This window comes from Triticum aestivum, chromosome 7D (assembly GCF_018294505.1).
Source record: "Triticum aestivum cultivar Chinese Spring chromosome 7D, IWGSC CS RefSeq v2.1, whole genome shotgun sequence".
Classification (NCBI taxonomy): domain Eukaryota; kingdom Viridiplantae; phylum Streptophyta; class Magnoliopsida; order Poales; family Poaceae; genus Triticum; species Triticum aestivum.
The window spans coordinates 30,019,683-30,044,437 of NC_057814.1; the positions used below are offsets into that span (position 1 = coordinate 30,019,683).

Here is a 24,755-nt window from a genome sequence, read left to right on the forward strand (position 1 = left end):
GCCGGAAGAGGTGCAGATCCCCCATGACAACCTAAATGTAGGTGAGGGAACCAAATATCGTAGGTGTGCTCTCAGCGAACTTCCAATGAGAGTCTTGTTCGGAGGCAAGGTATTATTCGCTCTAACATCATACTCTGTTGAGTCATTGTACAAAGGTAGATTATTTGGGTAATGGCATACTTAAATTAGTTCACAGATTTGTTCTCATGCCATTAAAAGGTTAATTTTGTGCATAATTGCTCAACCTTACAATGCAAACCTTTGTAGTTGGCAATGCTCAAGGTCTAGCCATGAATTTATTGTGTGCTGGAATTGCTCGGTGATTGGGTTTGTGGTTTACTACGGGGTACGGGATTTGGTTGGTTCAGAACTAGTTACCCACTTAATAGCAATTGTTAGTGTTATACTATATTAGATGCACCAAGGAACTATCTTTTAAGTAATTTTAATGTTCGTAAGTGTCGTTATGCAGCTATAATGAATGAAAGAAACACTCAAATTGCGGAAAAATTTCCTTTTGAAGTAGAAGTAGACAAGGGTGTGAATGTATTTAGTTGGCAGTTCGAGTTAATGAGGTCAAATGAATAGTATGGGCTATTGGACGAGAACCACTGAAAATAGGCCAGTGATGCTTAAGAGGAATATAAGAATAGCAGATTTCCAAATAGAAATATACACGGTATGTAGAACTACATATTGGTACGCCTAAAAAAGGATTATGAAGGTTTGTCCCAAAATGGAATGATTGGAATAGTTAGTTGAAGATATGTGCAAAACCATACAGAAAGTTTACTCCGCATTTACATGGTAATTCTAAAATTGTGAGTTAAAACTAGTCATCTTAATCCAGATTAATTTTCTCATGAAACAATTTAGCTGTACTACTACAAAAGATTGAATTCATATTGTATAGCTATGAAAAAGGTAACATAAGTACTCTTCAAAACATCACATCATGTCTACGAGAATTGTAGAAAATGGCTCCATAGTCCAATGCAAAAGCTTTCAATATTGTTATTTCAAACTAAGGTCGTATCTATGTAATGTAGCAATATCACTGGAATTTGAGAGGAAACAGTTCAATCTTCGCTTGTCGTAATTCGTATGGAGGAGATGGCGCTTGCGACCTATTGGTGTTAACCTTTCTATACGAAGGTACTAACTAGGATAAATGCTTCCCCAAAAGAGAAATCCTTTGGAAGTTATGCAATTACAACATGCCCTGCCAGCACTAAACTAACCCCTCCACCCCTACCCTACACACACACACACGCAAACACACAAAGAGATTAAAAAGGTTTTGCAAATACAACATTCTCTCCCAGCACTATATAAATCCCATCCTCCTCCTCCTCCTCTACACGTAGGGTAGTTGAATTCCATCAAAGACAAACTAATTAGGCACCACCTTTGCCACCTGACCGTGCCTGCAATAGAATTCCAGGGGCATCATCTCAGCGCTCCATGGCCTCACTGCTAAAGCGATTCAGCGATGTAGCACAGTCGCCAAAAGGGTGCCGCTACAACCCAGAGAGATCCGGCGTCGGTATTGTCTCAGCTATTATGGAACCAACCGCTACACGCCTACGCATGGTCCGGCCTCTCATCCACACCAACGCGCGTGAGATCCTAGAGGTTACACTACCGAACCTCTGTTGGAGCAATAGGAGGCCATTCCGAGCAGCCATACTGTCATGCGGTCTATGCCGCAGGTGGATCGGTAGTGGCACCATCTATATGTTCAAGTAAGCAATTGATTGTCAAGTCAACACTTCCCCTTAGCATCCAAGAAACGTTAATTATATTCTATGCGTGCATGGCATGATTCATATTTTTTTGGCAGAGGTGAGATGGGATTTTGTAAACAGGAGTGTCTCTTCGACTATATCGTGGAGCAATTGGAAAAAGAGACACAGAGGGTGAGATGGTGTGGAAGAGAAAAGGTGCCAACAATGGAGGACAAGGAAGGCGACCAGAGCTGCATTTTCTTCACCCGCGCTGGCAGCCTATGATGCACCTACATCTATGTTTGAGAGATGTATGGGATTAGAAGGACTGGAACCTATTTTTCACAACTGTATAACTTTGTGCTTTTGTAAGTATAGAACACCTGATGGTTAGTAAATAGCAATACACTTTTGATCATGGCACAAGCATATCTCTTCCTTCACATGTAACGAGGGATGCATACGCCCGAGATAGTGTTCACCTTTTTGCATGCTAGCTATATAACACTCTCACGTATAGATTGTCACAACTAGCTCGACGTGAAAGCTACACTGCTTTATACTTTTGCTAACTATGTAACAAAAGTTGTTTGCCTTCGAGACAAGATCTGTTAGCTCGCTGGGATAGAAGGTTTACATGCAAAACATGCATGGTCCCAGCTGTATATTAACTCATCTAAAATATGATTGGGTGTAATCCATATGTTCGGCTAAGATTTGCCCTTCATTGGAAGGCACCAGTCAATTTCCGTGTATGCCTTCCCCAAAAGCACTGTCCGGAAGTAATCCATCATGAGCAGTTCGGCGAGCTTGCGTCAGCGAAACGCGAGTCGGGGCGAGTGGGTGCGCAACAAGCCGGTGGTGACCCGTAGGCAACACATGATTTGACAATATCTAATTATCCAGACCTAGTAGAGTGTGTGTGTTCTCAGTATTCGCATGTCTCGAGAAGCATAAGAATATACGTCACTCAAAAATTTGTTTTGATGGTTCCAAGATAGCATGATAGTGTGCCACAAGTTACCTATAATAAGTTCTCATGTGTGTACCGCGGAAGATCCAATCTCAAAGGTGTTCACAATACATCAGTGTGACACAAGTATGGCCACAAACAATCATCACAATAAAGTTAAAAATGCTGTAAACGATGGGAGCAATTCTACAGGTTGGTTCGCGCAACCGTTGTTTTTCAGGCTCAAGAGGCCCAGAGGAGCACTCACGCGAGCACAACAGTTTTTTGCCTGCACGATTGTCAGCCCTCAAGTTGAAAAAACAAGACCGAGTTGGCCCAGCTCAACACACTTCACGGGAGAAGAGAGAGTTATGATTCCCTGCTAGCACATAAGGGCTGATGTGGAGGTGAGTGAGAGGCATAGTTTTAAAAACCAGACCAAACCATTGGTTAGACCCAAAAAAACCCAGATCTATCTACATACTGTTGGAATTTTCTACTCGGCTTTTGGCCCAAAGACCAACTAAAATTTTAAAATTCTCTTGGCCCATCCATGCACACATGTGAGTGGTGTAGTGAGACTAAAATTTAGTCCCACCCCTAAAGTTGAGAGAGAGTTGCACCTCTTTATAAGGTGAGCTCTTCTACCACTTGTATGAGCATGAGAAGAGGAGACCTACACGCGCGCTCCTCCTCCTCGCTCGCCGCGGCGCGGCGCGGCGTGGGTTGCGGGAATGAGCAGAGCCGAGGACAGAGCTATGCACGTTGTCTACATTTTTGCGTCTACCCTAGCCGCCGTCGTATCATATGGTTTCGCACCACCGTTCCAGAGCATTGCGCCACCACGCAAGTCTTCTCCATCCCTCCTTCCGGCGTGCACCGCAAGAAGGAACAGCAGGCCTCCGGAACCCCGCCTCTCGTGATCCTGTACGGGAGAGGGGCAATCAGGTTTTTGGGGAGCGCACTCGCGCGACTGCTGGCAGTGACGACTTCGCCGACGATGACTTCTTCCCCGACCTCAGCAACCTCATCCTCAACGACATGAGCGACAACATCAACGTCGGCGGTGCTGCTCCCGCTACACCTTATGTGATTCTATCCTTCTTGTTCGAGATCGTGGTAGAATTCATGTTTCTAGTATGTGCCCTAGATGTGATATGTTCGTTTACTATGCTAGTTCGCATGAGTTTAATCTCTGCTAGTGCTATCATGATTTATCTTCTATTTATTCAGATTAAATCTCGTAGTAATTTGCTCATATTTCAAACAATCCAAAAACCTGATGATAGGCAATTTACTCCGAGTGGTTTTGCTGTGCATTTGAAGCCGCCTGCCTTTAAGGGGGTGCAATATAAGAGGTGTCGCACGAGAGCAGTCTATTGGTTTCAGACCATGTGCTGCTATGACGCCACCAAGGGCAAGCCCGAGGGCGGTCTTAATCCTGCACAGCAGGAAGCTTTTGAGAAGATCGATACCCTCTTTAAAGGCGCCCTTCTGAGTGTTCTTGACGGTTCCATTGTGGATTCCTATATGTCGTTTGACAACGGCAAGGACATGTGGGCAGCGCTCGAGGCCAAGTTTGGGGCCTTGGACGTTGGCGGTGAGTTATATGTCATGGAGAAATTCTATGACTACAAGATGACTGATGAGCGCTCTGTTGTCCAGCAGGCTCATGAGATACAGTTGCTCGCAAAAGAAATTGAGTACTTCAAGTGTGTGTTGCCGGAGGCATCATTGCCAAGCTTCCACCTTCGTGGAACAATTTTGCTACTTCCCTGACACACAAGAGACAGGAGTTTTCCGTTGCGGATCTCATTGGTACTCTTGATGTTGAAGAGAAGGCGAGAGCAAAAGACACACGTGCTTGAGTTGCTGAGGGAGCTTCTAGTGCCCACATGGTACAAAAGAAGAACTTCCAGCCCAACAAGTTCAAAGATAACAAGAACAAAACTCAGGGCAAAGGCAAGTTTGATGCAAAGAACAAGCCGTCACATTCTACCAACTTCAAGAAGAATTCTCACAATAAGGGGAAGGGACTTTGCCATGTCTACGGTGATCCTAATCACTGGCCTCCAAAGTGTCCTAACCGCTTTGAGGAGCGCGAACATGAGAAGAGCGGCAAGTCCGCTAATGTTGTCATCGGTGATACTGATATGAAGGAATCTCGGTATGGTATTCTTCCTACCATCCTTTCAGTATTTCAATCTCCTGATTGGTTAATTGACACCGCTGCCAATGTGCATGTTTGTGCTGACGCCTCGATGTTTTCTTCTTACCAGGTCACAGGGACTTCTCCCATGCGGATGGGGAACGGGTCACATGCCATCATTCGAGGTGTCGGTACGGTCGATCTGAAGTTTACTTGGGGAAGACTGTGTGTCTGAAGAACGTTCATCATGTGTTGTCCATCAATAATAATCTCGTCAGCGGTTCCCATTTATGTCGAGATGGTTTTAAGTTGGTTTTTGAGTCCAATAAAGTTGTAATTTCCAAGTGTGGACAATTTGTTGGAAAGGCTGTGAGTGCGGAGGCTTGTTCCGCCTATCTTTGTCAGATATTTGCACTAAAGTTATTAATAATGTTTGCCACAATAATGAGTCCGATATTTGGCATTCACGACTTTGTCATATTAACTTTGGTTGTATGACGCGGCTAGCCAATTTGAATTTAATTCCAAAAATCCCTACTGTCAAAGGCTCCAAGTGCCAAGTATGTGTGCAAGCAAAGCAACCTCGCAAGTCCCATAAGACTGCAAAGGCAAGAGACTTGGCGCCACTAGAGCTTATACATTCTGATCTTTGTTAGATGAATGGCATGTGGACAAAAGGTGGAAAGAGATACTTCATGACGTTGATTGATGACTCCACTAGATGTTGTCATACGTATCTTCTAAAATCAAAAGACGAGGCTCTAAATTTCTTAAAAAACTATAGAGATGAAGCAGAGAACCAACTTGATCGAAAAATTAAACGGCTAAGGTCTGATCGTGGTGGAGAGTATTTTTCTAATGGATTTGATTTGTTTTGTGTGGAACATAGTATTATCCATGAGAGGACGCCTCCCTACTCACCTCGGTCCAATGGGGTGGCCGAAAGAAAGAACCGAACTCTAATTGATTTGCTTAACGCCATGTTAGACACATCGGGTCTTTCCAAGGAGTGGTGTGGGGAGGCGCTAATTACTGCATGTCATGTCCTAAACCGAGTTCCCACAAAGCATAAGACCATGACTCCATTTGAGGAATGGGAAAGGAAAAGGTTGAAACTCTCTTACCTACGTACTTGGGGTTGTTTGGCGATAGTCAATGTACCAATTCCCAAGAAGCGCAAGCTTGGACCAAAAACCGTGGATTGTGTTCTTCTGGGCTATGCTTTTCATAGCATTGGTTATAGATTTTTGATAATAAAATCTAAGGTATCCGACATGCATGTTGGTACGATTATGGAGTCGAATGATGCAACTTTCTTTGAGGACATATTTCCTATGAAGGATATGTCGAGTTCATCAAATCAGGAGATACGTACTCCATCTAGTGATGAATTCATTGTAATTCCTGAACCCACCATTGCGGTGAAAAACGTTGAGAATCCTGTTGAGGGTGACAATGAAACTCCTGTAAGGAGTAAGAGACACAGGACTGCAAAGTCCTTTGGTGATGATTTCATTGTGTACCTCGTGGATGACACACCCAGGACTATTTCAGAAGCATATGCATCTTCTGATGCTGACTACTGGAAGGAAGGTGTCCGTAGCGAGATGGATTCCATCATAGCTAATGGAACCTGGTAAATCACTGACCGTCCTTATGGGTGCAAACCTGTAGGATGTAAGTGGGTGTTCAAGAAAAAGCTTAGACCTGATGGTACGATTGAAAAGTACAAGGCACGGCTTGTGGCTAAGGGTTATACCCAAAAAGAAGGTGAAGACTATTTTGATACTTACTCACCTGTGGCTAGACTGACCACTATTCGGGTGCTACTATTACTGGCTGCCTCACACGGTCTTCTCGTTCATCAAATGGACGTTAAGATGGCTTTCCTCAATGGAGAGTTGAAGGAGGAAATTTACATGGATCAGCCAGATGGTTTTCTAGTACCTTGTCAGGAAGGAAAGGTGTGCAAGTTATTAAAGTCTTTATATGGCCTTAAACTAGCTCCTAAGGAGTGGCATGAGAAGTTCGAAAGAACATTAACTGTTGCAGGCTTTGTAGTAAATGATGGTGACAAGTGTGTGTACTATCGCCATGGTGGGGACGAAGGAGTTATTCTTTGTCTGTATGTCGATGACATACTGATCTCTGGAACCAAACTTGATCTAATCAAGGAGGTTAAGGATTTCTTATCTCGCTGTTTTGAGATGAAGGATCTAGGAGTAGCTGATGTTATCTTAAACATCAAATTGTTAAGAGATGAGAATGGTGGGATGACACTGCTTCAGTCTCACTATGTGGAAAAGATCTTGAGTCATTTTGGGTATAGCGTCTGCTCGCCTTCTCCAACTCCATCTGATGCTAGTGTGTTGCTTCGAAAGAATCGACAGATCACTAGAGATCAACTGAGATATTCTCAAATTTTTGGCTCGCTTATGTATTGGCGAGTGCCACGAGGCCTGGCATCTCTTTTGCTGTGAGCAAGCTGAGCCGGTTTGTGTCAAAACCGGGAGATGATCATTGGCATGCTCTTGAGAGAGTTATGCGCTACTTGAAAGGCACTGCGAGCTATGGGATTCACTACACCGGGTATCCAAGGGTATTGGAGGGTTAGTGACTCAAACTGGATATCTGATGCTGATGAGATTAAGGCCACAAGTGGTTATGTTTTTACACTTGGTGGTGGCGCTGTTTCCTAGAAGTCTTGCAAGCAGACCATCTTAACGAGGTCAAATATGGAAGCAGAACTCATAGCATTAGACACTGCCACTGTTGAAGCAGAGTGGCTTCATGAGCTCTTGATGGACTTACCTATGGTTGAAAAACCAATACCCCCCATCCTAATGAACTGTGATAATCAAATTGTGGTCGTCAAGATAAACAGTTCTAAGGATAATGTGAAGTCCTCAAGGCATGTGAAGAGGAGACTAAAATCTGTCTAAAAATTGAGGAACTCCGTAGTAATTACGTTGGATTATATCCAAACGTCGAAAAACTTGGCAGATCCCTTCACAAAGGGTTTATCACGTAATGTGATAGATAATGCATCGATGGAGATGGGTTTGAGACCCACCGCATGAGTTGTCCATAGTGGTAACTCACTCTATGTGATCGGAGATCCCGTGAAGTAGTGGAGACAAGCTGTTGGTCAGCTGGGAGGAGAGTATCCCTATGTTAATTATCCCACTCCGTGAAGATGCAATACTCTCCTGATCTGCATGGCAGGTTGATACTTATCTTAATGTGTTCCAAGTGGCTTTTTCGGGTAAGCAGAGATGTTGCCCTGCAGAGCATCTCCTGAGGAACACACCTATATGAATTTGACTGTTAACGTCGCAGTCTATGAGAATTGGGTGCTCTCTAATAAATTCATGAAATGCCCTAGAGTATGATGCATACGCTCCACCCGCGGGGAAGCCTTGCGGCAACCCAGTTTCGGTCGAGAATTTGTGTGAAACTAGTCTCGCAGAAAACTTGTAGTTTAAGGCATAGTCCACTATTCAAGTTGTGACCTAGTCTAGCATACACCTCTAAATGGAAGTTTAACTTTACAGTCTCCACTAATCACCTGTATATAAACAATGATTTGGAAATAAATAATGAGATGTGCCAATGAGACTTTGTGGGGGATTGTTGGAATTTGCTAGTGGGCTTTTGGCCCAAAGCCCAACTACAATTTTGAAATTCTCTTGGCCCATTCATGCACACATGTGAGTGGTGTGAGTGAGACGAAAGTTTAGTCCCACCCCGGAAATTGAGAGAGAGTTGCACCTCTTTATAACTGAGCTCTTCTACCACTTGTATGAGCATGAGAAGATGAGACCTACACACACGCTCCTCCTCGCTCGCCACACCTCGTCACAACGCGACGCAACGCGGCTCGGGAATGAGGCGAGCCGAGGACAGAGCTATGCACGTTGTCTATATTTTTGCTGCTCGGGAATAATTAATAAGTCATTAATTAACAATTATGGACGCGTTAATTACTCAGCCGTTTCCGATCCTTTTGGATCATCGGGCCGTTACTTGGACGTGGGGTTTTCTCCACGACCTACCCGGCCCGCATTATATAGTCAGGCACACGTCTACCCTAGCCGCCGTCGTATCGTATGGTTTCGCACCACCGTTCTAGAGCATTGCGCCGCCACGCAAGTCTTCTCCATCCCTCCTTCTGGTGTGCACCGCAAGAAGGGACACTAGACCTCCGGAACCCCGCCTCTCGTGATCCTGTACGGGAGAGGGGTGATCAAGTTTTTGGGGAGCGCACTCGCGCGACTGCCGGCGACGACGACTTCGTAGACGACGACTTCTTCCCCGACCTCGGCAACCTCATCCTCAACGACATGGGCGACAACATCACCGTCGGCGGTGCTGCTCCTGCTGCACCGTATGTGATTCTATCCTTCTTGTTCGAGATCGTGGTAGAATTCATGTTTCTAGTATGTGCCCCTAGATGTGATATATTCATCTACTATGGTTCGCATGATTAGTTTAATCTTTGCTAGTGCTGTCATGATTTATCTTCTGTTTATTCGGATAAAATCTCGTAGTAATTTGCTCATATTTCCAACACATACGACCCTCCTCTCCTCAGTCAAACCAGTGAAAACTGGTCAAATAGACTGGTTAATTGGGGAATAAACCGGGTGTATGGACCAAAATGTCATAGGAGAAGAGGAGTCGACTGGCCCGTGCATATATTCGCATGTATACACTACTTGTAGGTTGTCACCATACCCGTGACACTAAGGAGTAAAGGAAGAAAATGACACAAGACACGAGACAAATCACTGGCAACAAACCTCGTTCACATGCATCCTATCAGGAATCCATCAGCTTTAAAAATGGATTAGCTCTTTATTCATGTGTATGTGTCGGCCCAAAGTATTGGCCGGAAGCAATCAATCGTTATCAGTTCGGCCAGTTTACATGGGCGAGACGTAAGCTGGGGCGAGCGACACGCAATGAGGCCGTGGAAGACACGGTGGCTACTAGACAACATACGATTTGACAATTGTCAAATTCTATCCTGATCTAGTAGAGTGTGTGTGTTCTCATTATTCACATGTCCTGGGCAGCACATACAAAGTACACAATTTCTTCTGGTAGATCCAAGATATCATCACCCGCAAAAAAAATGGAAAGATCCAAGATATCATGATAGTGTGGCAAAGTTCCCATTAATTAGTCGTCTTGCATCTATGTACCACCGAAGCTCCAAGCTCAAAGATGTTCACAATACGTCATATGTGACTCGAGTCTGCCTACAAAAAATTATCAGCATAAAGTTGAAAAAACTATTGGACGATGTACTTTTGTCTTGATAAGTAACGTGTTTAGGCGAGTGGAACTAAAGTTGACATGGTTCTCGTTCTTCACACTTTGGCTGCTCGTGGTTCTACCATTTTCAATACCCGGTTTTGGTAATAGCATTCCACGTAATTAAACCCTCCTCTCTTTTTCTAAAAACTAATCTCATCCTCATTCATCCGTCGATTAAACACTAACAGGTGGAAAATTAGATTTATTCTTTTTTTGTAACCCATATAAACCCCCAAAATATATAAACATACACTCTAGGAATTCCTAATGTCATCCCCAAAAAATGTGCTTCTGCCCCAACAATAGTTATCCACGTAATGGGAAAGTTGGTTAGGGATGGCCAAGGAGGACCCCACGGCGGAGCACGGCCTCAAGCTTGCCATCAAAGACTATCCGTTCGCTAATGATGGGCTCCTCATCTGGGACGCCGTCAAGGGGTGGCTCCTGGCATACGTCTCCCGGTATTACCCGGACGCTGCCACCATGGCCAGCGAGACGTGGAGCTACAGGCGTTCTGGAAGGAGGTGCGCACCGAGGGACAAGGCGACAAGAAGGATGCGCCCTGGTGGCCTAAGCTGTATACGCAGGAGAACCTAGCGCACAAGCTCACTACCATCAGTTGGGTGGCGGCGGCGCACCACACGGCGGTCAACTTCGGGCAGTATGACTTCGGGGGACACTTCCCGAACCGCCCCTCCATCGCGCGCACCAACATGCCGGTTGAGAAGTTCCTGGACAAACCGGACCAGGCGCTCCGAGAATGCTTCCCGTCGCAGGTGCAGGCAAAGCTGGTGATGACGGTGTTAGATGTGTTGTCCAATCACTCTCCTGACGAGGAGTACCTCGGAGGGATGGAGAGCGCACCGCGGGGCGGCGACACCATGGTGCATGCGGCCTACCTGAGGTTTGTCTTAAGGAGGTGGACGGGATCATCGACGGAAGGAACAAGGACAGGAAGCTCAAGAACCGGTGCCGCGTCGGCATCGTGCCGTAGCAGCTCATGAAACCATTCTCCCAGCCCGCCGTCACCGGCAAGGGCATCCCAAACATCATCTCCATCTGATCCTACAGAGCTAAAATAAACCACATGTCTCTGATCCCTTTTCTAGCTGATGAGTTCGACGCACTTGTGGAAAACCTGCTGCGAGGTGCTTGGCTTCTGATCACCTACAGCGTCGTGACAACTCACAAGCACGAATCTTACATTCTTAACAAGTTGGTCCCAATTCTCACAACATGCATAGTGTCCACCTTAACGTCCCCACTAAGGGAATGCATTTAAGGCCGTCGCTGTTGCCGTAACGGATTATTTGCTTCATTCTTTCAAATTAATACTTCTATAATGTATAAACTATGGCGGGTACTTCAGTTCATTGCTCTATACATCAAAGCGAAAGCTTATTTCAAGAGAATAATAAGACGACTTGACGTTTCACAGAAGGCATAGCAAATGTTGGTTTCGCTTTGTAGAACTAATCTACATCATCTACAACTTCAGTTTTGAAAGTTGGGGTTTGCTTCGTACAACTCCTTTAGAAATGTATACAATTCCCTTCTTCTTCGATGTACAACCCACTTAGACACATCGATGTACAAGATCTGTCCATACCCCTTCATAAGAATGCGCAGGATGGTCTTTTTTAAAGTACATCTCTTTATATACGGCTTGTGTACATCCTGCACACACACTCTCCGCCCTGGGCCGACCCATTTTGCACATTTTTTCGCTTCGGTAAACCTTCAAAAAATAAATGCCTTGATAACATTCGAACCCAGCACCTATTTGCTTAGTACAACCATAATAACGGACTGGCCAACTTTCTTATTGTGTCTAATTACCTTCCTTTTCTTCTTCAAATATAACACTAACCAATGAGAGCCTATTTGTTTTTTTTTTCAAGTTTTCGTTTGTCTGGTTTTTCTTTTGTTTTTTTCAATTTTCTTTTCTTTTGAAAAATTCATTAACTATTTTTCAATCATGAACTTTTTCTTCAATTCATGAACATTTTATTAAATTCATGAATTTTGTTTTCAAAACCACAAACTCTTTTCAACTGTTATGAATTTTTTACAAAGCCTGCGATTTTTTTCAAAATTAATGAACTTTTTCAGATCAATAAACGCTTGGGCCGACCTGCTATTTCTTTTCAAAATAATGAACCTTTTTCAAATCCGCATCAACCTAGCAGTCGGGTTAGGTGAGGTTTGGCCGGGTCAAGCTCTCCTAGATCCATACCCGAATATTTAGCGGGCGTACAGTCTGCACACCATCTTAGAAGGAGACCCATGCTAGAACCGGATGGGCGACCTGACCCAATAGTACACACGTCGGGTCTAATATTTCATTTCATTTTTATTTTGCCGAACTGACCGCAGATCTTGCGTTTAGCATTCCTTTGAACTTTGCCGACGCCTTTCTTTGTCTCTTTTGCCGCCGTGCGCTCAAGCAAGCGAGGTGGGACTAAATAAGCTACTCCTATGTTCATTTTGTTGCGGAACACGCACAGCACACCCTCGTGCATCACCCAATAGGCCAACATACTGCACCATTTTGAAGTTACATACTTTTTTTTGAGCAAATGAAGTTACATACATAGACTAGTAGTATTTATACAATTCAACTATGGGCCTTACCGTTCTGAAGCGATCGACAAGAAATAAAAGGCAGAGCAAAGATGCATACATGCATCCTTACCGGCAGCGTTGGTGTGTACTAAACTAACCTAAAAAAAATGGTGTGTACTAAACAAATTAATTACCATGTATCTTCACCACACACCTCGTAAAAAATAAAATTGTATTTTACTCACTAATCTTAATCTGGTGACCCATTGGGCTACCCAAAGGGCAAAACCCCATGCCCATACCCCACTCATGACTAATCGGGTTACCCATAGGGCTTATCAATGGGTGAATATGGCGACCGATACCCTACCCATTCGGGTCGGGTTTCCATGGCGCGGTCGCCCATGGGTCGGATTACCGGGTTGAGACGGGAGCGACGTCGTTGCCTAGTTGGGCCAAGGCCTAATCACTTTTTTCTACTTTTTTGTTTTTATTTTCTTTTTCCATTAATTCATTTTTCTCTTTTTTGAATTTTATTATTCTTTTTTTAAATATGTTCAAAATTTTGAAATGTTCTTTGGAATACCAAAAATTGTACTTGTTTTCAAATATTGTTTACAATTTATAAAAATGTTCTAGAATTTCAAAAATGTTCCGGTTTTATATGAGTTTTGTTCACAAATTTAAGAAATGTTTACGTTTCAAAACAAGTTGATAAACTTAAAAAAACACGCGGTTTGCAATTTGTGTTCAACATCAATTGTTGAGAATTTGTTATTATTTTTGAGAAAACTGCATCTGCGCCTACTCCATGGTGAAGTGGCGTACACAGAAGTCGCGGGAGCCAGGGTGGAGTCGTCGGAGTCTGTCTCCATCGTGGTGTTGTCCTCGTCCTCGTCCTCGCATACCTCGGGTGAGCTGGCCGGCAAGCCGGCCTCGATCCAGCTGGCACGAAGGCTATGCAAGGCCGCAGCAAGGGTGGCCACCGCGTGCTTCATCTCCGGTGATAGATTATCCCACAGAGCTTTCCCGCTGGCGGTCATGGCAGATGTAGTGCAAGGGAGGAGGATGTGGAGGGGCTACTGTTGTGGTGTGGAGTTAGTCGGGTGTGTCCGCCTTTATATAGTGGATTCCGGTGAGGCGAGGCGTCCAGGTGCGTCAATGAGCGCCGCCGGAGTGGGTTTCTTGGTTGGAAAGCCTGCTTAATGGTGGTAGATGGATGGACAACGGCATTAAATGAGCGCGGTTGATATCTGTCCCGTTTCGTCCAGTCACGCGTCTCCGCTTTGAACAGGCGCAGACACCGGAGACGTGTCGTGGGCAGCGCCCTTGGCTGGCGCGTCGCTTCAATGGCGGAGGCAGTGAGATGTCGTGTCGGCTCTGAGGCGTCTTCAATGTTGAGTGGTGCGCTCTACAGCGGCATGAATGCGGGCAGCTGGCGCCGGGCAGGAGCGCTCGTGGGATGGGAAAGGGGGTTTTGGTGGGCCAGGGCGGTCAGAAACGGCCTTGAGATCTGTCCGGACTCCGGCAAACCTCCCCCACGTTTGTCTCCAATTTGTAGGAGAAATCACGTCCGGACCGCCCCGCGGACTGATACAGATCGGTATTGGATGGCTTCCGTGGTTCAAACGGTTGTGGGAGGTTTACTAAATCCGCCTTAGAAATGCCCTCACTATTACTCCCTCAGTCTCATTATGTAAGAGCATTTTTAACACTAGATTATTGGATGGAGGGAGTATCAAACAAGTTTATATTCAATAACTGAACCTAAGAATATACAAGATTAGTTTGACCTTTAACTTTAACACCCAGCATTTTGCTCCGTAACCTCTGTCAAAGCGGTCTGGTTGTTCACAAACATTTTTGTTTTTGTACAATGACAGCGTATGCAATCAAAAAAATATGTAAGGGCATCGACTCACATAATTTGTCCCCCATCCACCTATTGACACGGGTACCAGTCCACGGACATGGATGCGAGAGACCGCCATCCAATTCGAACAAAACGGACGAAATTCGTTCAAACCCGGTGGATTTCATTAAAGTTCGCATATAGTTTACATAAAAGATCCATATTTCGACCATTTAACCAAAAAAGTAGAAAAAAAACCCAAAACCCTATACAAGACGACTAGCTCGTAAATGTGGCCGCCCTGCAATGCCACGCCGTCGTCGCCCTTTGTGCCGCCTCGTCGTTGTCGTCCCTCCAGCGGTGGAACGCCACCGGAGGGCCATGACAGCCTTGTCCGGTGGCTGCCTGCCACTCGTGTAGGAGTCACTCCGCCTCCTGCTACGCTGGGTGGAGTGACTCCGCTGCCACTGCCGATGTTGCCTTCGGAGCCCAGGTGGTGGCCTTGCCGCTATCGGCGTTGGTGAAGCGGTCGCGAAGCACCCACTCCTCGCCAATCTTGGCGAGCTCGCCGTCAAGCGATGGCGGCGCCTGGCGGCCGTCGCCACGGTCGATTGCCCAATTGGCGGCGAGGTCAAGGTCATTGCGGACCCAGTCCGACGCCACGTCGTCCCTCATGGCGAACGCGGAGCGGCGACCAGCATTGCGCCGGTTGTACCTTGCCTGCTGCCTTGCCGCGTGCTCCGCCTCGGATACGACGGACCTCGAGCCCGAGGCACCGCCATAACTGCATCCTATGAGGTAGTGGAGGAGGTGGACCCGCACCATCTAGATTGCGGGCGGCGGCTCCTCCAAGATGGGGAGGCAGTGGCGGCTGTACGGCTGCGTGATTAGGACACTGGCTCCTCCTTGACCCGGGGGCGATGACGGCTTGTCATTCATGCGGCGTCCGATTTGTATGCCGCGGTTGTGCTGGGGCAAGGCCGACTCGTCCTTCAAAGGCTGGAGCAGGGACGCCGGCTCGCGCTTCACACAGTGGCGCGACGGGGACGCTGGCTCCTGCTTTACGTGCGCCGGCGATGGTGGTGACGGGCTCCTGTGATGGTGCGACCGCTCTATCATTATCTCGATCTAACCGACCAAATCTATTGCCGTTAGAGCGGCTTCCTTGAGGAGTCGGGGCGGCTGCTGCTGCAGCGCTTGGTCCTCCTCGTCGCCAGAGGATATGACGATCTCCTCCTTCGTGTAGGAGCCAGCCGTCGTGGACGCCGACGGGTCCGGAGAGCGTGTGCGGCGCCGCCAAAACCCTTAGAGGAGGAGTTCCCACCTACTCCGCCTGTCGGCGCGGAGCATCATTACTCCGCCGCTGGGCTCGGAGAGGACGAGGGGCTTGGGCATGAAGATGGGGCAGGGGAGGGGCGGTGCTCGGGGAGGGAGACTGCGGCTCTGTGCGTCGCCGGCGCACGACCTAAATAGGCGCGGCCAAGTCAGGCAAAGGGGCGGTCAGCCTGCTTCAATGTGGTGCAGTGGCCGGAGTTGGTTCCTTGGGACGCGGCATCCACATTGAATCGGCTACGCCACAGAGGTCACGTCCGTCAACGCTACCCTCCCGTTAGGTCAAATCGCGGCATCAATGTCGGCTGACACATGATCTGGGCTGGCATGAATGCGGCGCGGCAAACGCCGCAGGCGCCCGATGAAAAGCGCGGGAGAGGTGGCGGGGGATTTTTGGTAGGCCAGTTAGACACAGGCTTGGAACCGGTCGAGACGCACACAAAGACCCCCACGTTTGTCTCCGGTTTGCGGGAGAAAGTACATTCGGACGGAACCGATACAAGCCGGCATAGGATAACACAACACGTCCGGACCATGCGGTCCGAACGGTTATGGGCAATTTGTGGGTCGCCGTTGGAGATGCCCTAAAGGATGCTAAAAAAAAGTATGGACAAAGATGACAAAAATTATGTGTGTCATAAGTGAGAGCGGTAGAAGATTACGTGTGTGAGGATAGATAGGATGACAAAATTATGTGTGTGACGATACAAGATCTGTACAGGATTAATCAACCGACTGCGTACCTGCACAGGAGTTGAACTAAAATATCAATTTGTTGGGTGAGCGTCGGACGGGAGCTGTACAAATATTTTGTCTTTCTCACTTGACTATGACTTGGTAGCTAGGTAACTACTGTCTCAATGGAGAAAACCTTCGTCACTTACCATGCCTACATGTATACGTATGCACACACGGTTGTTATCAAGAAGCATATTTTCACAGTCATGACAAAAAATAAAGTGATTTTGTCAATCTTTTTCAGTGACAAAGTTGCTGAGGTAATCAGGATAATTAAGCTGCAACAACTTTACGAAGTAATGCACGTATACCAGCTTTGTTAATATATTGAGTTGCTGTACATTGTAGTTAAGTAGACTAATTAAATAACGTATATTTGGAATCTGCAGTATTTAGAGCATCAATAATCATAAACACCAAAATCCGGCCACCAAACGCCCGTCGACGCGTCTGTGACCAAGCAGGACACAAAAAATTGATTCCACAACTACGCCATTTGATCACTGCCTCACGCCCCTCCTAACCCTAGCAGCCACCGCCTCCTAATCTCGTCGCCATAGCCGGATCACCGCTAGACAAAGGTTGACGGTGGATGACGGCGGTGGCTGGGCCTTCCTCCGTCGTCGCTCTAGTGCGCGGCTGTGGCAGATTCTTGTGCAGGTCCCGTCGATTTCTGACTGCCCAATTTGATTTATTCTTCTCAATTCTAAAGTGATAAACGAAATAATAAATTTTGTACTCTCTTCGATCTGTATTAATTGCCGTTGATTTAGTACAATTATTTGCACAGTGGTAGCATCAGTCCTTGTTTGCATTTGCAAATCTGCAATCTTCATTTCCACGTGTTTGCTTCGCTGCTTCCACCGTCCAGTGTTGACGTGCCTTGTTTTCTTAAGCATGTTTATTAATATTGCCGGTAAGAGCCTTGAAGGTTTCGTCATTTTTTGTCTCTGCATGTTACCACATCGATGGGATCAGCTTCGAACAAGGGCAACCACTACTATATCTGTCAATCCCTTCATGTCAAGTCACCTGGGTCGTCTCCCTCTAGCCATGTACCAATCACAGCAAGAACGCCATGTCTACACCTTCGAAACGGGTTACGTCGACAGCGGCGTGCCTACCCAGTACGCTCCTGATCCAAGCCCTCCGGCCCAAGCTCCCCCACGCCGCCGTTTGACCCCATTCCGCATCCTGGTGAGAGTCTTCATCGGCATCTGCACCTTCATAGGCGTCCTATCCCTCCTCATCTGGCTCATCTACCGTCCCCGGACGATCCAGATGGCCGTGGACTCGGCAACACTCTGGAGCTTCAACCTGAACTCGACGACGAGCCCCCCGCTGCTGTCCTACAACCTCACAGCCGGTGTGTCCATCTCGAACCCGAGCAAACGGGTATCCGTCTACTACGACCGGCTGCAGGTGGAGGGATTCTACCAGGAAGAGCGGTTCGGCCGTGCCGCCTTGCCGCTGTCGTTCCAGGGCGTCCGGCGGACCGACACGGTGCGAGGCATGCTCCAGGGGAGCTCCGCCGGATACTTCGATAACGCGATGGCAAGTGGAACGGGTGTCTTCCCCTTGGACCTGTGGGTCGTTGGCACCGTGCGGTACAAGTATGGCGAGCTGACGACAACCTCGGCGAGCACGCTGTCGGTGAAGTGCCCGCTTGTGCTGCAGCTCATGGAGGCCTCAACCAGGGTCGAGTGTATTGTGATCAGCTCTTGAATCTACTAGAGCTTTGTATCCTAGCCGATGCAGGTGTTCTGTACTCATCTGTAAAAGGATGCAAGCGCCAGTGGCGAGCACGCTGTTGGTGAAATGCCCGATTGTGCTGCAGCTGATGGAGGCCTACCAGAGTCGAGTGTATTGTGATCACCTCTTAATTCTACTAGAGCTTTGTATCCTGGCCGATGCAGGTGTTCCGCGCTCATCTGGAAAACGGCAATAGAGGCAAGCACCCGTGGAGTCCTCGACAGGCCCGAGTTGCTCCAAGTTTTTCTTTTTCGGTTCATAATTAGTAGCAAAACCAAAATATAAGAGCGTTAAGATCACTAAAATAGTAATCTAAACGCTCTTATATTTCTTTATGAAGAGAGTACCATCTAGATGAGAATTGACAGTGTCATCTAACTCCTGCGCTATGTGATAGACCCTTTTTTTTTTCTTGAGTTATGACTTCCTCTGAATTGGTTAGTCATTTCAATAAAACATGCAATGGTTTTTGTAGACAGGAATAGAGAGCCAACACAATCTCCCAAGCTCTATAGCATGACGGGTGTAGATCTTCGAAACTATGCCCTATGTTGCTATGTCTCAATGATTTTTTATTTTGAGTTCAAAGTAGCCACGTGGAATCTAATTTTGAAGCCCTTGTTGATACAAAGCCAATGATGAAACCGAATAGCAAATCGGTTTAGGCTGCAAAGCCTTTTTTTCTTCTCTGGAAAACGCCTTCAATTGGGATAATGTCACCATCATTTGTTTTTGGTTGTGCGCACTTAGCAATTCCACCTTTTCCTTGTATGTGCACCTACCAATGATTTGTTTCGCATGTCAAGCATAGTTTGATATTAACTTCTTTGCATAGAGAAGGAACAATTTTGATTGCATCATGCTATAGTGCTAGAATTCTAACATTCGCTCGTTAGAATTTCCGTTTCACTTGGAGTGGACTGACTATATAATGACCGTTCGGTTGTTGCCAAACTCTTCCGCTCGAGCTCTAGCGCAACAGGGCACATGAGGCCGAGCCGTGTGTGGTTTTTTGTTGCACCAGGCCGAGGAGAGCTAACGTTACTTTTGCAGGTGCACGAGGCCGAGAAGAGCACTCACGCAAGGGTGGCAGGCCCATTACCAGATTTCATCTCCACTGATTTGGGAAGGTTCTAGAACCTTCCATGAACCAGTTTTTTCCTTCCGCTTTATTGTTTTTCGGTTTTTTCTTTTCCTTTTGATTTTGATTTTTTCCTTTTTTTCCAACTTTATTTTCTATTTTTTGATTTCTATTTCTTTTTCTGTTTTTTGTTTTTATATTCATTTTTTCGAAGAGCTTTTAAATTGATGAACATTTTTTCAAATACATTAACATGTCTTTGAATGGCGAACACTTTTTAAACTCGTGAAGATTTTTTTAAATACGCGAATATTCTTTCAACATTGCGAACAGTTTTTTGAACAGGGGAAAATTTGTTTTGAACAGGAGAACTTTTTTGGTATTTTGAACCTATTTTAAAAATTAAGGAACATTTTTTGTTTTTGAAAAAAAATCTTGAGTTCATGGATGCTTATTGAATCAGTGAATTTGATTTTCTTTGAACATTTTGCACGAACAAATTAGAAATACACGAGCATTTTTGAATATTTTTAACATATTATATAAATTCATGGACTTCTTTATAAATTCATCAACACTTTTTGAATCCATGAGAATTTATCATTTTTTTAATGTGGGAACATTTTTCAAAATCACGAACATTTTAGGATTTCCTTGATATTTTTTAAAACCTTGCACACTGTTTCTAATTCATGGACATTTTATGATTTTTTACACTTTTTTCAGAATTCGCAACTTCTTTTGAAATTCACAAATTTTATGAAAACCTGAATTATTTTACAAAATAAAAACGCAGAAAAAAATAAAAATCATAGTAAGAAAGAGGTGGGCATCGCGCCCTATACATGAGCTGGGGCTGCGCGTTCCCTCGATCCCTGGCGCGCATGTCTCCAAATAGGGGGTCCCTCATGCGAGTAGAGCATTTGTTTTGTCTGCGTGATTGTCAGCCAAACACAGGGCATGACTACCTTTGGCAATAAACCTCGTTCGCAAACGTCCTATCATGAATCCACTAGCTTGGAAAAATGGATTAGCTTTATTCATGTGTATGTGTAAGCAAAAAGTGTTGGTCGGAAGCAATCAATCATTATCACTTCGGCCAGTTTACATGGGCGAGACGTGAGTCGGGGCGAGGGGCAACAAGGCCGTGGAAGACACGGTGACTAGTAGCACACGATTTGACAACCTCCAGTTCTTTCCTGATCTAGTAGAGTCCGTGTGTTCTCGTTGTTCACATGTCTTGGGCAGCATATACAAAGTACAAAATTTGTTTTGGTAGATCCAAGAGATCATGATAGTGTGACAGAAGTTACCTGTAATTAGTTGTCTTGCATCTACCAAGCTCAAAGATATTCACAATACGTCATATGTGACACGAGTCTGCCTACAAACAATTATCGGCATAAAGTTGAAAAACTATTGGACAATGTACTTTTGCCTTGATAAGTAACGTGTTCTGGCGAGTGGAACTAAAGTTGGAAGATATAGATGTTGAGTCAGCAAAGTTATCCTAGATTATCAAGATTTCATATGGTTCTCTCTCTTCACGCTTTGGTGGCTCTCGGTTCTACTTTTTCCAAGATTCGGTTTTGGTAATAGTGTTCCACGTAATTAACCCCTCCTCTTTTTTTCTAAAAAATAATATCGTCCTCATTCATCCATCAACTCAACACCAACAGGTGGAAAATTGATGCATAAGTTATTTTATCAATGGCAAAATCATAATTCGGTGGTAGGATATTTAGAAAAATGCAATCGTTGTAGATAATGTGCCTTGTATTAGCACCTAGGGAATACATTCCTTGTATTAGATTTACTCTTTTTTTTTGTAACCCATATAAAGCACAACATATATAAATATACACTGTAGGAATTTCTACTGTTAGCCCAAAAAAATGTGCTTGTTCCCCAACAATAGTTATCGACGTAGTGGGAAAGGTGGTTACAAATGGAAGCTTTTCGACATTATGAATGTTGAGCCAGAATCCGTCGAGAGGAACTTAAGTTGAGATATGCAGATGCAAAGTTTGCAGAAATCCTGATCATCTGGACATGAGATGGTGGCCTCTCCTCACACTTTAGCAACTCCAGGTTTTTCGCCTTTATTGGACTCTATTTCGGTAAATGTGCACCACTATTTTGGTAAATGTGCACCACTCATCAACACAAAATTAACCTTCTCGTAATTTTTTTTAAATTAACCCCCCTTCCCTGCCTCGCTCCACTACCGAAACACGACAAAGTGACATATAAATGTTTTCTGGAAGTTAGGATATTTATTGCGTGACGACTAAAGGGGGGGGGGGGGGCGCAAGAGGTGCAGATCACCCATTGACAACCTAAATACAAGTAAGGTAACCAAATATCGTAGGTGTGCACTCAGCGAACTTTCAATGAGAGTCATGTTCGGAGGCGAGGTATTAGTCGCTCTAACATCATACTCCATTGAATCTTTGTACAAAGCTAGATTATTTTGGTAATGGCACAATTAAATAAGTTCACATATTTGTTCTCATGCCATTAAACAATTAATTTTGTGAATAAGTGCTCAACCTTAAAATATAAATCTATGTAGCTGGCAATGCTCAAGGTCTAGCCGTCAATTTATTGTGTGCTGCAATCGCTCGATGATGTAGTTTGCGTTTTACTACAGGGTACGATATTTGGTTGGTTCGGAACTAGTTACCCACTTAATAGAAATTGTTAGTGTTGTACTATATTAGATGCACCAAGGAACCCTCTTTTAAGTAATTTTAATGTTCGCAAGTGTCGTTATGCAGCTATACTGAATGAAAGAAACACTCAAATTGCGAAAAAATTCCTTTTGAAGTAGAAGTAGAGAAGGGTGTGAATATATTTTGTTGGCAGTTTGAGTTAACGAGGGCAAATGAATAGTATGTGCTATTGGACCAGACCGACTGAAAATAGGTCAGTGATTCTAAAGAGGAATATAAGAATACCAGATTCCCATAGAGAAATATACACGGTAGGGAGAACTACATATTGGTTCACCTAAAAAAGGATTATGAGGTTTCTCCCAAAAAGGAATGATGGGAATAGTTAGTTGAAGATATGTGCAAAACCATACATAAAATGTACTCCACATTTACGTGGTAATTCTAAAATTGCGAGTTAAACTAGCCATCTTAATCAAGATTAATTTCCTCAAGAAATAATTTAGTTGTACTACTACAAAAAATTGAATTCATATTGCATAGCTATGAAAAAGGTAACATAAGTACTCTTCAAAACACCAAATCATGTCTACAAGAATTCTGAAAATGGCTCTACAGTCGAACGCAAAACCTTTCAATATTGTAATTTCAAACTAAGGTGTATCTATGTAATGCAGCAATATCACTGGAATTTGAGAGGAAACAGTTCAATCTTCGCTTGTCATAATGTGTATGGAGGAGACGACGCTTGCAACGTATTGGTGTTAACCTTTCTATACCAAGGTACTGCCTAGGATAAATTCTTCCAGAAAAGCAAAACCCTTTGGAAGTTCTGCAATTACATCATGTGCTGCCAGCACTATACTAACCCCTTTGCCCCCCTCCCCATGCACACACGCAAAGAGATTAAAAAGTATTTGCAAATACAACATGCACTCCCAACACTATATAAACCCTTTCCTCCTCCTCCTCCTGCACATAGGGTATTTGAATCCTCTCAAAGACAAATGATCAGGCACCACCTTTGCCACCTGACCGTGCTTGCAATGGAAATTCCAGGGGCATCATCTTGGCGCTCCATGGCCATGTCGTCAACCTCACTGCTAAAGCGATGCAGTGGCATAGCACAGTCGCGAAAAGGGTGCCGCTACGACCCAGAGAGAGCCGGCATCGGGATTGTCTCGGCTATTATGGAACCAACCAATGCACACCTACACATCGTCGGGCCTCTCATCCACACCAACGCACATGAGATCCTAGAGGTTACACTGCCAAACCTTATTTGGAGCAATAGGAGGCCATTCCGAGCAGCCATACTTTCATGTGGTCTATGCCGCAGCTGGATCGGTAGTGGCACCGTCTACATGTACAAGTAAGAAATTTATTGTCAACTCAGCCTCTCCCCTTAGCATCCAAGAAAACTTAATTATATTCTATGCATGCATGGCATGTTTCGCCTTTTTTGTGGCAGAGGTGAGACGGGATTCTGTAAACCGGAGTGTGTCAACGACTATATTGTGGAGCAATTGGAAAAACAAACACGGAGGCTGAGGTGGTGTCAAAGAGAAAAGGTCCCACCAATGGAGGACGATAAGGAAGGCAATCAGAGCTCCATGTTCTTCACCTGCGCTGGTAGCCTATGATGCACCTACATATATGTTTGAGAGATGTATGGGCTTAGAAGGACTGGAACCTATTTTTCACAACTGTATAACTTGGTGCTTTTGTAAGTAACAGAACACCTGATGGTTAGTAAATAGCAATACACTTTTGACATGGTATGAGCATATCTCTTCATTCACATGAAACGACGCTTGCATACACTCGAGATAGTGATACACCACACATTACATGCTAGCTGTACGACACTTCCAAGCATATTGTCATAACTAGCTCGACGTGAAAGCTACACTGTTTATTACTTTTGCTAATTATGGAACAAAAGTTGTTTGGCTTCGAGACAAGATCTGCTAGCTCGCTCGGATCCAAGGTTGACATGCAAAGCATGCATGGTCCAAGCTGTATATTAACACAACTAAAATATGATTGAGTGTAATCCATACGTGAGGCTAGGATTTACCCCTCATTGGAAGGCACCACTTAATTGCTAGACTGTGTATGCCTTGGCCAAAAGCACTGTTCGGCAGTAATCCATCATGAGAACTTCAGCCAGCTTGCATCAGCGAAACGCGAGTCGGGGCGAGTGGGTGTGCGACAAGCCTGTGGCGACCCGTAGACAACACATGATTTCACGACATCTAATTCTTTCTAGACCTAGTAGAGTATGTATGTTCTGTATCCACACGTCTCAAGAAGCATAAGCATATACGTCGCACAAAAATTGTTTTGATAGTTCCCAGATAGCAAGATAGTGTGCCGCAAGTTACCTGTAATAAGTTGTCTTGCATGTGTGTACCGCAGAAGCTCCAATCCCAAAGGTGTTCACAATACATCAGTCTGACAAGAGTGCCACAATAAAGTTGAAAAATGCTATGAACGATGGGAGCAATTCTACAGCCAGAAACACCGAGAAAAAATCTGTTTAATTACTTATGTCTTGAGAAGGAACATATTCAGGCGAGTGTAACTAATGTTGGAAGATGTAGATAT

The 24,755-nt window shown here is 45.0% G+C and overlaps 3 protein-coding genes and 1 pseudogene across 5 annotated transcripts; all 4 read left to right on the top strand.

Annotated features, from left to right (window-relative positions):
* The first annotated feature begins 2 nt into the window (after positions 1-2).
* On the top strand, positions 3-2,279 carry LOC123167993 (uncharacterized). Of its 3 annotated transcripts, none has more exons than XR_006484176.1 (3): positions 3-109; positions 1,050-1,745; positions 1,844-2,279. XR_006484176.1 is itself a non-coding variant. In XM_044585856.1 (3 exons), exons 2-3 carry the CDS (start codon positions 1,465-1,467, stop codon positions 2,010-2,012), a joined length of 450 nt encoding a protein of 149 aa, XP_044441791.1. In that variant the 5' UTR covers positions 4-109; positions 1,437-1,464; the 3' UTR covers positions 2,013-2,274. The 3 variants fall into 3 exon arrangements, 2 of the variants coding, with proteins under 2 accessions (XP_044441791.1, XP_044441790.1); XM_044585856.1 differs by having other exon boundaries at positions 4-109; positions 1,437-1,745; positions 1,844-2,274; XM_044585855.1 differs by having other exon boundaries at positions 10-1,745; positions 1,844-2,274.
* An 8,207-nt stretch (positions 2,280-10,486) lies between these two features.
* On the top strand, positions 10,487-11,213 carry LOC123165954 (lipoxygenase 7, chloroplastic-like; annotated as a pseudogene).
* Positions 11,214-17,677: 6,464 nt separating this feature from the next.
* LOC123171057 (NDR1/HIN1-like protein 10) lies at positions 17,678-18,649 on the top strand. The gene has a single exon (XM_044588722.1). The coding sequence runs from the start codon at positions 17,691-17,693 to the stop codon at positions 18,360-18,362; it is 672 nt and encodes a 223-aa protein (XP_044444657.1). The 5' UTR covers positions 17,678-17,690; the 3' UTR covers positions 18,363-18,649.
* Positions 18,650-23,145: 4,496 nt separating this feature from the next.
* On the top strand, positions 23,146-23,921 carry LOC123170391 (uncharacterized). Its single transcript, XM_044588254.1, has 2 exons — positions 23,146-23,517; positions 23,617-23,921. The coding sequence occupies exons 1-2, from the start codon at positions 23,153-23,155 to the stop codon at positions 23,786-23,788; spliced, it is 537 nt and encodes a 178-aa protein (XP_044444189.1). The 5' UTR covers positions 23,146-23,152; the 3' UTR covers positions 23,789-23,921.
* Positions 23,922-24,755: the final 834 nt, after the last annotated feature.

Excerpts from the sequence above, each read along its gene's own strand:
- LOC123170391 (XM_044588254.1), top strand. The coding sequence starts at position 23,153 with ATGATCAGGCACCACCTTTGCCACCTGACCGTGCTTGCAATGGAAATT. Across the intron at positions 23,518-23,616 it reads GGCACCGTCTACATGTACAA|AGGTGAGACGGGATTCTGTA; the intron begins GTAAGAAATTTA and ends TTTTTGTGGCAG.
- LOC123167993 (XM_044585856.1), top strand. The coding sequence starts at position 1,465 with ATGGCCTCACTGCTAAAGCGATTCAGCGATGTAGCACAGTCGCCAAAA. Across the intron at positions 1,746-1,843 it reads GGCACCATCTATATGTTCAA|AGGTGAGATGGGATTTTGTA; the intron begins GTAAGCAATTGA and ends TTTTTTTGGCAG.
- LOC123171057 (XM_044588722.1), top strand. The coding sequence starts at position 17,691 with ATGTACCAATCACAGCAAGAACGCCATGTCTACACCTTCGAAACGGGT.